Source organism: Mycteria americana, chromosome 8 (assembly GCF_035582795.1).
Source record: "Mycteria americana isolate JAX WOST 10 ecotype Jacksonville Zoo and Gardens chromosome 8, USCA_MyAme_1.0, whole genome shotgun sequence".
Taxonomy (NCBI): domain Eukaryota; kingdom Metazoa; phylum Chordata; class Aves; order Ciconiiformes; family Ciconiidae; genus Mycteria; species Mycteria americana.
In genome coordinates, this window is record NC_134372.1 from 11191719 (window position 1) to 11207724 (window position 16006).

General features: G+C 68.3%; 2 protein-coding genes across 5 annotated transcripts; one reads left to right on the top strand and one right to left on the bottom strand.

Annotated features, from left to right (window-relative positions):
• Positions 1 to 514: 514 nt before the first annotated feature.
• Positions 515 to 4667, bottom strand: LOC142413662 (lateral signaling target protein 2 homolog). Of its 4 annotated transcripts, XM_075510023.1 has the most exons (13): positions 4295 to 4667; positions 3386 to 3526; positions 3172 to 3309; positions 2802 to 3004; positions 2631 to 2720; positions 2437 to 2526; positions 2198 to 2299; positions 1845 to 2105; positions 1618 to 1739; positions 1424 to 1537; positions 1180 to 1278; positions 917 to 1032; positions 515 to 834 (listed from the first exon to the last, which is right to left on the bottom strand). In XM_075510023.1, exons 1-13 carry the CDS (start codon positions 4334 to 4336, stop codon positions 703 to 705), a joined length of 1650 nt encoding a protein of 549 aa, XP_075366138.1. In that variant the 5' UTR covers positions 4337 to 4667; the 3' UTR covers positions 515 to 702. The 4 variants fall into 4 exon arrangements, with proteins under 4 accessions (XP_075366138.1, XP_075366136.1, XP_075366134.1 ...); XM_075510021.1 differs by having other exon boundaries at positions 917 to 1029; positions 1618 to 2105; XM_075510019.1 differs by having other exon boundaries at positions 1618 to 2105.
• Positions 4668 to 7139: 2472 nt separating this feature from the next.
• On the top strand, positions 7140 to 15884 carry FAM193B (family with sequence similarity 193 member B). Its single transcript, XM_075509645.1, is given in 11 exon segments — positions 7140 to 7244; positions 7246 to 7458; positions 9448 to 9687; positions 10419 to 10641; positions 10836 to 11045; positions 11357 to 11771; positions 12772 to 12967; positions 13380 to 13616; positions 14163 to 15189; positions 15308 to 15383; positions 15505 to 15884. Coding segments are annotated over 11 exon segments (3039 nt in total). The 3' UTR covers positions 15602 to 15884.
• Positions 15885 to 16006: the final 122 nt, after the last annotated feature.

The following is a 16006-nucleotide window of genomic DNA, read 5'->3' on the forward strand; positions in this document are numbered from 1 at the left end:
GTGTGCGCGGTCACGCGTGTGTCCGCGTGCGTCAGGGCCCCACTGCGACCCAGCCCCACGCCCCCCCCCCCCGCACCCACGGGTGTCCCCGCGCCGGCTGACCCCAGCGTCCCCCCGGGAACCGCCGCGTCCCAGCGCCGCAGGGCCCACCCAGCCAGGCGGGTTTATCTCTTTATTAAAGTCCACCGGGCGGAGGCGGTGGGGAGGGGAGGGAGGAGGGGAGGGCAGCGCCGCGCCGGGCCCCGCGGGCGAGGGCCAGCCTCCGGGCACGGCCCGGGCGGCCCCGGGGCACCCGCCGTCATGTGAGGGCTGTTTGCACCGTCTCAGGCCTGGCCCCGGGGGGAGACTCTGCCCCGGGCCCCACAGCAGCCAAAGTTCACCTGAAAAAAAGCCACCACGAAGCACGTTTCCAGCCGGGGGGCAGGCGCGCGGCAGCGACGGCACGTGGCTCGCCGGGAGCGGGGCTCGGCCGCGGCACACCGGGTGAGGCGGTCCTGCGCCCACCGCAGCCCCGGCCCCGCCGACCTGCGGCACGGGCTGCCGCCCTGCGTGGGGTCCTACCGCCATGCGTGGGGGGTCCTGCCGCCGCGCCCACCCAGCCCCGAGAGGAGTCGTGGGGCCGCGGAGCCGCCCAGCAGCCCCGGAGCGGCCCTTTTCCCCCGTCCGCGGCCTCCTACGGATGCGGATCTGGCACGGGGGGTCTCACTGGGCCCGGGCGTGCCGGGGCACGGGCGAGAGGTGGGCAGCGTAGCAGTGCGTGCAGACGCGCACGGGTTTCAGCTGGCCATAGTGCGGCAGCGACGCGGTGTGCGGCGAGCAGCGGGCGCAGAAGATCTGCCGGGAGAGTGCCGGAGCGGGGCTGAGCGGAGTCGGGCCCCCGGGGGACCCCGCAGACCCCAGCCCAGCCCCCTCCTACCTTCCCGCAGCTGCGGCAGTGGTGCCTGCGGCGCAGCAGGGTGAAGGGCGAGCGGCAGGCGGAGCACTGGCTGCATGTGCTGTCCGGCACCCACTCGGGCAGGCGGCAGGTGCCTGCTGGGCAAAACGCATCGGTAAAAGCCACGGGGCTCCCCCTGCTCTGTCCCCCATCACTGCCCTGGCCCGAGGAATGTCCCCAGCCCCTTGGCTGGACCCCAGGATCAGCCGCAGGCTAGCACCCTGGCACGCTGGGCAGCCCCTTACCTGCCCTCTGGAGCCCGGCAGCCTCTGCGGGGCTGGAGCACAGGGGACAGTCGGCCACATGAGGAGCATCTGCTGCGCACGTGTCACCAACCTCTTCCTCTGTGGGGACAAGGGCTGTGGTGCTCCAGCCAAACTGGGGCTGGGCACTGTGGCCACATCATCCCCATCCCTGGTGCTGTGGCCTCATCTCGCCAAGGCAGAGAGGAGCCGTGCCCCATGCCCCGTGTCCCCAGGGGTTACTCACGGCTGGCACCTGGCTCCTCTGAGGGCTCTGCCTGCGAGGCGACAATCTTGAAGACCGTTTTCAAGATGCTCCGCAGGTCGCTGGCAAAGTTGGTCTGGAGCTGATCAGCCACCCCTGTGCCCCGGGAGGGAGGGGTGTCAGGGTGCTGCAGGGGGGCCTGGGGACAGCGGTGGAGTGGCGAGGGGGTCACTCACCCGAGATGCAGACGAAGAGGGTGTGCAACATGTCCTTGGTGCTGCTGTAGCGGGAGCGCAGCTCTGAGCAGCAGGCACCCAGGGTGGCATTGAGCGCTGGGCTGCTCCCGGGGGGCTGGGGGCTGCACAGGGAGGAGGTGACAGTTACCCCAGGGGTGGCGCAAAAAGTCCCCATCCCCGTGGGCAGGGATCTGCCAGCCCAGCCCTGCTCCCTCCCCGCCACGCACCCCCACTGCCGGGTGGTGCCCAGGTCGTCCACCGCACCGGGGTGGCACGGGGGACCTCCCGGCCATGCCATGCAGGTGGGGGGCGGTGGGGTGGCACGGGGAACCTCCAGGAGACCCCAGGGAGCAGGGGGGTCCACTCTGGGCATGGCTGCCCCCCAAGCTGGGGGGGTGACCGGACCGCAGGAATCCTCTGACTCGGCTGTACACAGGCTCCTCTCCAGCAGGCAGAGCTCCTCCTCTGACAGCACCCGCAGCAGGTCCCTGTGGCAAGGGGATGGTGTCAGCCCCGCATCATGGCCCCACTGCTGCCCCACAGCCCCACCCATGGGCACCCATTGCCCCCCACTGCATACCTGATCTTCTTCAGGAGGTTGTAGAAGGGGCTGAAGATGCGGGACATCTGCTCAGGGCTCTGCTCCAGGCTGAGGGGACCCTCAGGGTAGATGAGGAGGCCGCTGTGAGGGGACAGAGCCCGGCTCATGGGGGGGGGTTGCCCGGGACCTCGACTCCCCGAGGGGGGGAAGGGGCTGGTGCAGGGTGGGGAGCATCCAGCTGCCCCTGGGCACCCACTTCTCCAGGGGGCTGCACCCACCTGATAATGGCCAGGCGAGGGATGGTGAACATCAGCAGCGGTTCGTAGCCGTCGATCATCTCCTGGGTCAGGTAGCCCAGGTGCAGGGCTCTGGGGAGGGACACCCTTACAGCGGGGCTGAGCCCCGGGACACTGCCCCATCCCCGGGGCTGGGGTCCCTGCTGCCCCCCCACGTGGTGTGCAGTGCCCCTCACCTCTCCACTGTCTCACAGAAGAGCACGATGATCTCCTGCTGCCTGTAGATCTCCTCGGGAGACTTCACCACTACCAGCGAGGACACATAGCTGGAGAGCCGGGGGGACTGTGAGGCTTCTCTGGCCCTGGTGCAGCTCCCCCCACCCCAGCACCCCGACCCCGGCCCCTACCTTAGCTCGAACTCTGCGAAGAGCTGGTCAAACTGGACAAGCACAGCCCGGACGGGCTCCGGGTAGGAGCCGGGCTGGCTCAGGCTCTGCTCCCGCAGCACCGTCCGCACCAGCTCCAGGCTGCACAGCAGGTTCCTGGCCTGAGGCCGCAGCTGTGCCCCGTCCGCCTCCTCCACGTCCAGGAAGGTCCCAGCCAGGAGACACTGCCAGGACCAGGGGGGCCATCAGGAGCCAGTGCCTGGGGCAGCACAGCCCCTACCCCCGGGGTCAGCCCACGGTGGGGTGTGCCATCCTGGCTGGCACCCACCGTCCCCCAGCCCGGGGGAGCCGGATCCCATCGCCCGCCCTGGGACGGCATCCCCAGGCTCACCTCGGCAGCAAACAGCATGTGGTTCCCCAGGTTGTCCACCAAGAGCTCCTCGGGGAACTTGACCAGGTAGTCACGGCTGTGCCGCTGCGTGGGGATGCACTCCTCCATGATCCGCTCCAGGATGGCCAGCAGGTGAGCCTGGGGAGGGCAGGGACGTCACCCACGGCCACCCGGGGGGACCGGGGTCACACCGGGGCCTGGGCTGCCCCCGTACCTGGCTGAGGTGGAGCTGGTTGAGGAGCACCAGGTACTGCTGCGGGTCCAGCTCGGCATCCAGCCCATTGATCTCGGCCACCACCCGCGTCACCCTCTCATCGGCAAAGAAGAACTGGGAGAGCAGGCGGGGGTCGGAGCGCTGCGGGGAGAGCAGAGGGGCGATGGTGGGAGCACCCCGCGGCTCCGGGTGGGACCAGGAGTGGGACCAGGGTGGGACCGCACTCCGCGGCCAGGGGCACCCCAGATCTCCCGTGCCTGCAGCCCGGCGGGGCGGGGGCTGCTGGGGTTTGCTCCCCTGCGGCCGGTCCCCGTGGGGCAGCCCCGGGTCCATGAACACCCACTCGGGCAGGTACGTGGGACCCCCATGGCGGCTCCGGCTCGGCCGAGCTGCGCCGGGTGCCAGGGGCAGGCGCGGAGGCAGGCGGCCCCCGGCCGAGCCCTCCCGGGGAGCGCCGCCGTCCCCACCCACCCGTGCCTCAGTTTCCCCATGGGCAGAGCAGGATGAACAAGCTCGGCCGCATCCCGGCAGCGTGGGCACGGATCCGTGCGCGGCTGTAAACACCGGCTCAGGTGAAAGGTCCGGGGGGAGCCCCCGGCGGGGAGCGGGCAGCCCGGAGGGACGCCTCTCGCCCCATCTCTCCCCCAGACCCTCCCCCGCGGGGCCGGAGGGATGGAGGGGGCCGGGGGGGATCTCCTCGCCCCGGGAGCGGGCGGCGCCGGGACGGGCGCTGAGCTGCCCGGTCCTGCCCGCACCCCCGCCGCACCTCCAGCCGCGGGGCCGGGCACGCTCCCTTCTCCCGCTCCGCCCCGGGGAGCCCCGCCGCCCCCCTGCGCCCGCTGCCGGCGGAGCCCCCGCGCAGCCCCGACGGGGCGGGGAGCGGCCCCGGCGCGACCCCCCCGCTCTCACCTTGGGCCGGCGCAGCCAGCGGCGGAGGGCGGCGGGCAGCATGGCGCGCCCCGCAGCTCTGCCGCCGCCCGGCTCCCCGCGCCCGCCGCCCGCCGACGGGGCGGGCCGGCACCGAGCACCGCCCGGGGGCGGACCGGGGCGGTGCCCGCCCAGCCCCGGCACCGGCACCGGGACGACCCGGCGGACCGGCCCCTGCCCCGCCCCGCCCGGCCCGGCCCGCGGCGGGACCCGGGGCTTTCCCGCTGCCGGGTGGCGGGAGGCGGCCGCCGCTCGACGGACCGGTTCCCTGTGGCGGGGCGGGCGAGGGCGGGTGTCCCGTGGGGCGGGCAGGGTGCCCCCGCCGGCTGCCCCGGCTCCCCCTCCCGGTGCCGCACCCCGGTCTCGGTTCCTAGCTGCAACCCCCAGGCTCCCGGTTCTCCCCTCCCGGTGCCCGGGCCCTCCCCTCCCAGTTCCCTGGCTCTTCCCTCCTGGTTCCCTTCTCCCCGCAGCCCCCGAGGCCCAACCTGCCGGGGACAGGGATGCCCCAGAGATCCGGCCCCGCAGCCCCCCCTAGCCCCCAGCATCCCCGAGCTGGCGGGGAGGCACCGGGGGGAGGCACCCGCAGGCACCTGCCTGCTCTCTGCTGCATGGGCTGTGCTGGCCGTGGGGTGCAGAGCGGGGTGCTGCAGTGGGAGGGGGGCAAAGCAGCCCCTCAGTGGGAGCCGAAGGGGCCGAGTGGCCAAGGAGGGGACCCGGGGGGTGCTCGGGGCACGGGGCACAGCAAACCACGCCGGCTGTGCCGGAGGAAGCAGCTGCTCCTCTGCACCCGTGCCAGGCCTGGCACTGCTGGCCACAGGATGTGGGTGCCGATAATTCAGGTGGCTGAAAGCCTAATGGGGTGGATTCACAGGTAAAAAATCCACCGAGGACCATTAAATAAACACGGCAGCACCACCTCGGCTTGAGGAAGTCCCTGAGTCACGGCTGAGCTGGCCGGGTGCGGGTGCGGGGCTGGCCCCGGCGCTGGGGCTTCACGTGTCCCCACGGGCTCCAGCTCTGGTTTCGGCCGGGCAGCGTGTCCTGCCTCCCGTGTCTGGGGGTCCCTGCGCACACAGTGAGCCTGGAGCCCTGCCTGTCCCACAGCTGCGGGCAGTGCTGCCACAGCATTTGTGGGGGTACAGTGGGCTTTCCTTGGCAGCCAAGCGCTCCATGCGTCCTGTGTCGCCAGCATCGCGCTCTGCCCCACCACAGGAGGGCAGCTTCGGTGACTCAAGGTGTGGTACAGAGCAAGGCACGGCCTCACGCAGACCAATGCCACAATGTGGGGGTTTGGGGTGATGCATGGCACCAAGGCTGGCAGGGAGGTGAGGGGCTAAGCTGGCCCCCAGCTCTCTTGGGGGGACACCCTGGGGGACACTGGGACTGCACAGAGGGCAGCAGACCCCCACGGGCAGCCTGGGATCAGGCAGCAGCAGGAAGGCTGGGGCAGCGGGCACTGTGTTGCATGGCTGCGCTGCGCTGCATGGGGGAAGCAAGGGAACCCTGTGTCTGGGACCAGGGCACGGGGTGCAATGTGCGGGGCTTGCCCTGCCTGGACGGGTCACGCAGCTCCAAGGATGCCGTGGTGCTGAGCCTGGAGAAAAGGAGGCTGAGGGGAGACCTTATCGCTGTCTACAACTGCCTGAAAGGAGGGTGTAGAGAGGTGGGGGTCGGTCTCTTCTCCCAGGTAACAAGTGATAGGATGAGAGGAAATGGCCTCAAGTTGCACCAGGGGAGGTTTAGACTGGATATTAGGAGATTTTTCTTCACTGAAAGGGTTATCAAGCATTGGAACAGGCTGCCCAGGGAAGTGGTTGAGTCGCCATCCCTGGAGGTATTTAGAAGACGTTTGGATGAGGTGCTTAGGGACATGGTGTAGTGGTGGTCTGGGTAGTGTTAGGTTTACGGTTGGACTCGATGATCTTAAAGGTCTTTTCCAACCTATACGATTCTGTGATTCTGTGATTCTGAGCATGGCGCTGCATGGCCAGCAGGCACCCAGGGTACCAGGAGAGCAACGCTACACGGGGATGGGGTGCAGAGGGGCTGGAAACCCACACATGCACCATGGGTTCTTCCACCAGTGGGAAGGCTGGGGCAGTGGGCAGGGTGCTGCTCGTCCATAGTGCACTGGGGCTACCCGTGTGCCGGGACTGGAGTGCAGGAGAGCTGCAACCCATGCATGGGTCTGAGGTTATGTGTCTGGGGTCATGCTGTGTTGAGGAAGCCATGGTGCTGAGCATGGCGCTGCACAGCCGGGATGCACCCAGGGTACTGGGAGAGCACCGCTACATGGGGACGGGGCGCAGAGGGGCTGGAACCCACATGTGCACCCCGGGGTCATGCAGGAAGGCCAGGGCAGTGGGCAGCGTGCTGCACAGCTGCAATGGACTGGGGGTACCAGTGTGCCAGGATTGGGGTGCGGGGGAGCTGCAAACGGACATGTGGCTGTGTGTCTGGGGCTGAGGACGTTGAAGTGCTGGGGTGCACCCAGGGTACCGAGAGAGCTCTGTTACACGGGGACGGGGAGCAGAGGGGCTGGAACCCACGCGTGCATTGTAAGGTACTGCACCACCAGGAAGGCCGGGGCAGTGGGTAGTGTGCTGCTCATCCTCAGTAAGGGTACCGGTGTGCCAGGGCTGGGGTGCGGGGGAGCGGTGTCTGGGGCTGGGACGCCCCGAAGGCACCGGCGCTCTTTAGGACCCGGGGGAGTGGAACGGGGTAGGGGGCGACGGGGGGCGGGGGGGCGGAGCCGCGGGTCGCGGCGGCGCCGCCACCTCCCCCCCGCCAGGTGGCGCGCTGTCGCGCAGCGCTGCCCTCTCACAAAATGGCGGCAGCGGCTTCAGCTCGCCGGGCCTTTCCCCCCTCCCTCCTTCCCCCCCGGGCAGGGGCCGGACGGGCCGCGCCGCCATATTGGCTGTTGTCCTGGCTGCGGCGGGCGGCGGGCCGCGCTCGCCATGACTCGCAGGCGGAACAAGGCAGCGGCAGCGGCGAGTGGCTCCGGGCCTCGCCGTGAGAGGGTGGGGGGTTCCGACGCTGGTCCTCCTCCCCCTCCTCCGCCACCGCCACCGGAACCGCCCGCCCCACCTGAGGTGGTGGTGGTGGCGGCGGGTAGCAGCGGGGAGCCGGGCAGAGCCACCGCTCAGGTACTGGGTTAGGCCCTGCGGTGGGGAAGGGGCTGTCTCTGAGGGGTTTTCGGTCGGTGCGGGGATGGGGCAGGGCCCGGGGGGGGCCGGAGGCCCCCCCCGGGCCCTGCCCCATCCCCGCACCGACCCCGGCCTCGGAGCATCCCTGAGGCACCCCCCCCCTTGGTGTTCCCCATCTCCCTCTTCCCGGTTTTGGAGGGTCCTCTGCGCCTTCGGGGGTGGTAGTGGGGAAGCCCCGGTGGGGCCACGCTGCTGGGCTGCACCTTGGATGGGGGGGACACCACGCTGAGGTGAGCGGGGAAGATGGGAGGTGAAGCCCAAGCCCTCCTCTGTGGGGCTTGGCTGCTTTGGGATGTGGGAGCCACTTTTTACAGCATCTTGGGGCTTGCGTGGGGCTGGGATGGCTGCGCGGGCAGGGCTTGCCCTTGGCTTTGCTGGGCTGGGTGGTGGAGCCGGGTTGTGGCCTTGGGTTGCGGGTGTGATGAGCCGCAGCGGGGCTTTGCTGATGCCTCTGGCAGATGGCTGGGGTGTTGGGGGCTCCCCCTGGTCTGTAGCATCCTGGGGGTTCATCTCTCCCAGCAGTTAGGGAAAGCTGATCTCAGCCTTTGCTGGGGAGGGTGAATCAGCCAGCGAGCCTGTCCCCCACCATTGCATGCTGCTCCCCCTGGCACGACCGGCAGCACTCAGCAGCATGAGAGCAAAGGGCTCTGCCAGCCCCAGGGTCTGTGCACCCCTTACTCCGTCCCTGCGTGTAGGGAGATCTTGCAGGTCTGCTCAGGAGACCCGTGTGTGCTCTGGAGGGCAGAGCCCCGGGCTCGGGGACAGGCACGCTCACCCGGGTGGCGTGGCGTGCTTCAGGGGGTGTTCCCACAGCTCCTTCTTGCGGGAAGGTCCAGCCCTGCCACGGGGCGATGGCAGGTGGCTTGAGCATCTGCCGAACAGGCTGCGGGCTGGTTCCCGCGCCTCTCGCTGCCTGACATCCCTCGACGCGCCTGGCTGCTGCTGTCTGCTCTGGGTTGTGGGCAGGGAGCCCGGGGGTGGGTCCCAGGTCCAGATGCGCTGGGTGGGTTGGGGAGAGCCATCCTCTCGCCTGCTGTGCGCAACAGTGGCTGCGTCTGCCCCTGCTGAGATACGGGGTGGCCTGGGAGCCCCCTCCTCCCTGTGGTCGGCAGGGCGGGCGGGCAGGGGAGCTGTGCCCCCCTCTGCTCTCCTTGGCCTCTGACCTTTGCTTCACCTTGAGCCTGGGAGACGCCATCTGTTTCGCAGCAGCAGTTCAATGTGCGGCTCATTGTCGCGGGGCCCCGCCGCGGCAGCAGACAATGGGGGCCCCCTTGCCCGCGCCACGCTGGGCTCGTCACGGCTGTCAGGCCTCCGGCGAGCCCGCGGGCTGCAGCCCGACTCCTGCCGCAGCGCCGGGTGGGAAGCCCCAACCTGGCAGCCCCGTGTGGGGAGAGCGCAAAGCAGTGCCGGGGGCTGCACCCCACCCCGGCACATCTGCGCCGCCGGCTGCACAGAACAAAGAGGCGGGCGGGAGGGCCTGGGGCGCTCGGGTAATGCAGCGGGGGGTCTGTGGTGAGCAAGGAGGGGGGTGGTGGCTGCCGGACCCCCCTTCGTATCCCTGTGTGGTGATTTCTGTGGGTCTTGCAAGTCCCCCCAGTCCCAGCGTACTGGAGGTGCAAGTGGGAGCTGCTGGTGGTCTCTCAGCCTGGCATGCTGGTGGTGGGGCTGGCTCTTTAGCACGGCGTGATCTTCCCAAGGGTCCAAAATGCTCCCAGCTGGCACATGGCAGGCTGGCAGCAGCTGGGCAGCCCGAGGCTGCTCTCCTCCAGTGGGAGAAGGTGCAGTCCCACATGTAGCCTACAAGAAATGGTGTCAGTGTCCCGAGGTCCCGTTTCCTGCCTCATCTGTCCCGCACCTGCGCCAGCCTGGGGCACTGCTGTGTGGTGGCTCACGCCTGAGGTGACTCGTGATCTGTGTGTCCTTCTGCAGGTGCTGCCCACCACCAACCAGTCAGTGCAGACGTGCTGCCTGCTCTGTCACCGGGAGCGCAAGGACTGGGGAGGACCATCCCACAATGGGCTGGTTTCCCCAGGCGAGAGGCTGCCACCGGACTTCGTGCCAACGCTCGTGCAGAACCTCCTGGGAGAAATGCCACTGTGGATCTGCCAGAGCTGCCGGAAGAGTGTGGAGGAGGAAGAGCGGCGGGCGGTGCAGGAGCAGGCCCTGGCGGTAAGCGGTTACGGAGCTGGGGTTGGAAGGGCTGGGGCTGTAGCTCCTGGGACCACAGCATTGACCACCCTATGGTGCTGGCTGGGTGTGCGGGTCCCCTCCTTGCTCAGAGCTGAGCGCCTCAGACATCCCAGCCTCGCTGCTTCCTGCAGCCATGCTGCCCTCCCCAGGGCTGCTGCTGGCTCCTTGGGGAGGGACCGCGGTGGGGCAGAGCATGGTGCTGTGGAGGCTTGTCTGGCAGGCTGTGTTGTGTTGGAGCTGCCTGCCTGGCGAGGCTGGCAGTGCCGCTGCTTCTCTGCCAGCCCTGCTCCACTGTGCATTGTGCCGTGTCCCCCTTGGCCCCAAGGCTGCTTCTCGCCTTTACGCCGGGTCTCCCCGGAGCGGCAGCATGTGGCAGGGCAAGTGCCTGCCTGTGTGTGGAGCTCAGAGGCAGAGCACCTCCCTCTTGCTTGGCTTTATTTAACCCTGGCCTAGTTTGAGCAGGACCAGAGCAGACGCGTGGCCCTTGGCATGGCCTGGCCATGCTGGCAGGGGCCCTGGGAGCCAGGCTGCGTTGCTGTTGGATGGACAGGCCATTTGCTGCTCCTGAGGCAGCGACAGGAGCAGTTCCCATGTGCTGAGCCTCTGCCTCAGGGCAGTGGAGGGGGTCTTGGTGCCGATGCCCTGAGGCCAAGGGCTTCCCGCCTCCCCTCCCAACCTGCTGCTGCTTCACTCTGTGTTTTCCTTGCCAGGTCTCGTTATCCCACACATCCTGCAAGTCGCAGTCTTGTGGGGGTGGCTCCCACTCCTCTTCCTCCTCCTCCTCCTCTTCTTCCTCCTCGTGCCACGGGAACTCAGGGGACTGGGACCCCAGCTCTTTCTTGTCTGCTCACAAGCTCTCGGGCCTGTGGAACTCGCAGCACACCAACGGGGCTATGCAGGACAGCCCCCTCGGGGCCCCCCCTGCTGCACTAGGTGAGTTGAAGCCAGCTGTGGGGTTGAGCAGAGCTTTCTGCCCAGTCCTTGGCTTAAGCAGTTTCCTTGTGGGCACCCAACTGGTGGGCAGGGGAAGGCAGGCTGGGCCTCTGAATGCCAGCGCCAGCAGGATGCCTGGCTCTCTGCAAGGCAGAGGGTGCTGGGAGCCAGCCCTAGCTCTGTTTTCCGTCCAGGTGACAAGCACCCCAGCCTCGCTCTCTCTCCGGAGTGCGCCAGTCAGGCGCCTGCCGTGGCGCCGGGGCTCAAGGCCTGTCCCTACAGCCACGCAGCCTCCCCCACCTCCAGCAGCGCCGCCCCGGGCTCGCCTCTGCCTACCTCACTCGACTTCTGCAAGACGCTGCCGAAGCAGTTCAAAAGCATGTGCCGGAGGGCCACCCCGCCAGGTGCGTGCCCAGGGGCAGGGCTGGCCTTCTCCTCCCAGCCCGCTGCTCCACGCAGCCCTTGCTGCCCCAGTGCCTTCCCCTTGCTCTGCTCTCCGTGGGGCAGGGCTGAATCCTGTGGGGGAGATGGGGTGCCGCTGAGGCCCCTTGAGAGCAGGGATGGCTTCTAGCCCGAGCGCCCTGCTGCCTGGGGGGAGGCAGGGTTTGTCCCATGGAGAAGTGGCCTGCGCAGAGGTTGTGGGTGGCTCTGAGCTTGGCCCTGGCCCACGCGGGACAGCCGATGTCTGACCATCTCTGCTCCTGCCCCTCTGCAGGTGAGGCCTTCCACTCCTCAGAGCATCATCAGCACTCGGACCTCACTGCTCCTCCCAACAGTCCCACCGGCCTCCCCTCCCAGCCGCCAGCGTTGATCCCCTCCAAGCAGACGCCTGCCCATCCGGGGCCCTTCGGCTCCCCCCACCACGTCCCGCTGGGCACTTCCCCGCAGGCTGCGCTCTTCCCTGCGCCCAACGTGCAGGCAGCGGCCCCGAAGCCGGTGTCTGAGTCCCCTCCTGCTGGCACAGTCTCACACAGCCCGGGGTCATGTAAGAGCCCTCACCTGCCCCCTGCAAATGTGCCGCTGCTGAAGATGCCGCCTCCGCTGTCGGGTTGCACTCATCCCTGCAACGGGCACTGCAGTACTTCGCTCATCCCTCCTCCTGCCTCCCACCAGCTGCCCAGCACGAACAGGTGAGTAGAGGAGCCCTGCCTGCTTCCAGCCTCTCTCCTCGCTGGGCAATGCGCCCTTTCTCCCACCCCTGCCCACGGATGCGCTTTCCCCTGCGGAGGGACTGACTGCCCTAGCGTGGTGGTGCAGAGAGCTGCTGTGTTTGTGGGCCAGTTCCGCTGCTGCAGACCCCTGGTCTCTGAGGGTTGAGCTCTTTCTCTCCCCACATGTCTTCTCCCTGCGGTTGTCCTTTAGTACTGTGGTGCAGAAGAGACTGTGCTTGCTCCTCCTCCAGCTAAAAGACCCAAAGGAACCGTCCGGTCAACCTGCTGTTGGCCAACAGGACCTTTGTCAGTGAGACCCGTCGGGCAGCTGTGACACTGAGCAAAGGTCCTCAAGAAGATGAAGCCTGTGGACTTGTGGTTCTGCTCGCCTGCTCCCCTGGCCCTCTCTGGGCTGCCTGTGCCCTGGAAGAGAGCACGCTGAGTCGCGGGCGCTGGTTCCTCTCCGCTGATTAGCGCTCCCTGCGGAGGGCCAGCCAGGTCCCGAGCTGGAGCTCGAGGAATGGCGCTGTGGGCCGTGCCCTGGCCTCCAGGTCTCTGAGCTGGGTAGTCTGTGCCTGTGGGAGCCGGGCCTGCCTGCACGTGGGGATGTCTGGCAGCTGCATGCAGTTCCAGCGTTTCTCACCTGTGCTACCTGCTGCCCCCAGTGAGTACCGCTCCCTGCCCTGGAATCAGCTTGTGGCCTGGCAGGGGGACACTGCTTTCTGGAGCTCTGGTGCGCCAGCCTCCTGCCTGCCAGAGGCCCTGGGGGGCGAGGAGCTACAGATGTCTTCTGCCGTGGGCTCCTCTGGCATCTCCCCTGGAGGAGGAGGATGCAGGGGAGGGGGTTTGTCTGCCCTGAAAATCCTTCTGCTTGGGCACCGGCTGCCCTGGGAGGGGTGTTCCTACACGCGTAGCGTGGGGCAATTTTTGAGAACCCCTGGCTCCCGCTCACCTCTCGCCCTTCTCCCCTTCTCCTCAGGGACCCCTCTTGCAAAGGGCACAAATTCCCAAACGGTACCAGCTGCCACCCGCCGCAGCCGTGCGAGGCAGATGAGGGGCTCGGGGAGGACGAGGACAGCAGCTCAGAGCGCAGTTCCTGCACCTCCTCCTCCACCAACCAGAAAGACGGGAAGTTCTGCGACTGCTGCTACTGTGAGTTCTTCGGCCACAACGCGGTGAGTGAGGGGCTGGTCTGCAGCCACCCCCGGTCCTTGCGCTCCGCTCTGCGGTGCGACATTACACAGTCCGTGTGCCGAGAGCACGGAGGTGGGCAGGTCTGGCCACGGCTGTTCCCTGCCGGCGTGTGCATCCCCCGCTTTGTTTCCATCCTGCCTCATCAGCCTGCTGGTCCCCTTGCTCCTGACTCGCAGCCACCTGCCCAGCCCTGGGGCTTGGCGCAGCCAGCCAAACCCTGTGGCTTTGTGGTGGAAAAGAGTTCGGTGGGGGCTGTGCCAACTTGTCTTGCTGAGACCTCGGGGAAGGGAGCGGTTGGGGAGGTCGATGGGGGACTGGTGGGGGAGCCAGGGCTGCCTGTGGATCATGCTGGCTTCGCGTGCCTGCCCGGCTGACAGCGCTCGCCTTCTGCAGCCCCCGGCCGCTCCCACAAGCCGCAACTACGCCGAGATCCGGGAGAAGCTGCGTTCTCGCCTCACCAAGAGGAAAGAGGAGCTGCCCCAGAAACTAGGGCACAACAGCAGCTCAGGAGAGCCCGCTGTGGACCACCGCAACGTGGACGAGCTGCTGGACTACATCAACAGCACAGAGCCCAAGCCCTTGAACAGTGCCAAGGCAGCCAAGCGGGCACGGCACAAGCAGAAGAAGAAGGTGAGGCTGGGCAGGGGGAAGTGCTGCCTGGGGGAGGCTGCAGGAGGGAGGTCAGGGTAAGACTGTGCCCCTTGCAGGGCTTTGCCTTCTCTCCCTCGCATCCATTTGGTTTCTTGAACTCTGTGTCCTTTGCTGCCCTCTCCCCTGAGGTGACAGCGACACCCGGCTCCGTGCAGGGCTTCCCTTGCCTCTGTTCCCGCAGAGGGTGGCCCAGCCCTCCTGGGTACTTTGGGCTGCGCTGTCCTACCTGTTCTGTGCCACGTCTCTGACAAAGACCGTGCATCTGTGGTGGGGAGAGGCAGTGCTGTGATGGCTCGTGCCAGTGCCTCGTGCCCAGAGCGGTGTCCGGTGTGCAGTGTGGTAGCTGTTGCAGTGCCCATGCAGGACACGTGACAGTTTGGGGGCTGTGGAAGACGTGGGGCAGCTGTGTTGAGCACCGGCCCTTGGGTTTGCTGCCTGACAAAGCTGGTGCACGGCTAGCCCCGTGGCCTGCGCCCATGGCTCTGTGGCCCAGGCCACCTGATCCTTGTGGCACCTGTGTTGCAGGAGAAGGAGAAAGCCCAGCTGGAGGCAGAGGCCCAGAAGCGGGCAGAGCGCACGCCTGCAGCCAGCCAGGCCAGGGAGCCGGCCGAGGAGAAGCTGCTGGAGTGGCCGGAGCTGGAGCTGGAGCGGGTGAACAGCTTCCTCAGCAGCCGGCTGCAGGAGATCAAGAACACCATTAAGGACTCCATCCGGGCCAGCTTCAGCGTCTATGACCTCAACCTGGATGTCAACGACTTCCCCAAGAAGGCAGCTGTCCTGGAGCAGAAGAACCTGCTCTCCCACCTCAACGGCTCCTCCGACCTGCAGGACATAGACCTGGCCCTGGCCCCGCTCAGCCTGGGCCCCGCCAAGAGCCACGCGCTGCTGCGGGGTGAGCTGAGCCCTCGATGGGGCGAGGGGCCCGGGGAGCCGCCGCCAGCCCCGGTGGCCGAGAACGGCGTGGTGAAGCGCCTCAGCGCTGTGCCCAGTCTCTCCCGCATGATCTGGGTGCAGTCCAAGGCTGCAGACTCTGCCGCGGATGGCAGCGGGCTGAGCCCAGAGCCCAAGGAGGGACCGCAGCTCAAGGGGCCGGAGCCGCCAGAGCCGGTGCCCGCCGGCAGCCGGCAGCGGAAGAACAAGCGGCAGAGCGGGCAGGCAAAGAAAGGGGAGGGTGCTGCTGGGGTGCCCGGTGGCCAGGCCCGGCTGGAGAGCCCTGGTGCGAAGGGGCAGGTGCTGGGAACCAAGCACCCTTCCAAGGCTGGCGCCCTGGAGCCGCAGCGGGCAGGCGGCTGTGCCGAGCCGGGGGAGAGCGGCAAGGGGCAGCCCTGGGGCTGCGGCGGCGCCAGGCCGGAGAAGGAGCGAAGCAGCGAGTGGAAAGGCCGGAGGGGCGAGGGCAAAGCGGAGCTGCCAGAGCCGGCGCAGCAGCAGCCGCCTGCCCCGCCCGCAGGGGACCGGCAACTGCCTGCCCCCCCTGCCCTGGGGGGCTCCCCCCAGCCCAAGGGCAAGAGCAGGAAGAGCCGGAACAAGGTGGAGAAATCCAATACCTCGATCGGTGAGTGCCGGGAGCGCCGCTCTGCGCCGCCGTCCTCGTGGTGGCCCCTTCCCCGGCTGCCCTGCCAGCCGCCTGCCCGTCCGGCGGCGCTGACCCTCTGTCTGCTCTGCTTTGCCAGATGACGTGTTCCTGCCCAAGGACCTGGACGGGGCGGAGATGGACGAGACTGACAGAGAAGTGGAGTATTTCAAGAGGTGAGGGGGCGGCCCCGGGGGCCCGAGCCCTGCTGGCGGGGGGCAGAGGGGCTGGTGGCTGACTGGGACTGGCGGGGGGCAGAGGGGCTGGCGGCTGACCGGGCTGTCCTCTCCCTGCCAGGTTCTGCCTGGACTCGGCCAAGCAGACGCGGCAGAAGGTGGCGGTGAACTGGACCAACTTCACCCTGAAGAAAACCACTTCCAGCGCAGCCCAGTGAGGTGCGGGGGGGCTGCCCCCCACCCACGGCCGCTCGCCTCTCCTCACTGTGCCCCCCGTCTCGCCTCGGTGGGGTCCCCTCCTCCGCGGGGGGCCCCGGTGCTCTCCTGCCCCGCGGGGGCCCCCGGGGCTCCCCCCATCCTCCTCCTGCCCCCTCCCCGCGGGGTGACCCCGGCCGTCCCGTCCCCCTCTCCGCGGGTGCCCGGCTCCCTGCGCCGCGGGGAAGGACCGTGCTGGACCCAATAAAGAACTTTTTAATTTTTTATTTTATTTAAACCCCGCTGTCTGCTGCTTTCTGCCGCGCCCGGTGGGGGCCGGGGAGGGTGTGGGGGGCGCCACCGTGCGCCTTCTGCACAAGTTTGGCCGTCGAAGCGACCCGTCGGGCCCTGTCTCTGCTCCCGCCGCG

Bases quoted from the DNA above. Each gene is read 5' to 3' on its own strand.
- LOC142413662 (XM_075510019.1), bottom strand. From the start codon at position 4,336: ATGCTGCCCGCCGCCCTCCGCCGCTGGCTGCGCCGGCCCAAG. The intron at 3,310-3,385 runs GTACGGGGGCAG...TGCCCTCCCCAG, and splicing joins ACCAGCTCCACCTCAGCCAG to GCTCACCTGCTGGCCATCCT. The intron at 835-916 runs GTAGGAGGGGGC...CTCTCCCGGCAG, and splicing joins ACTGCCGCAGCTGCGGGAAG to ATCTTCTGCGCCCGCTGCTC.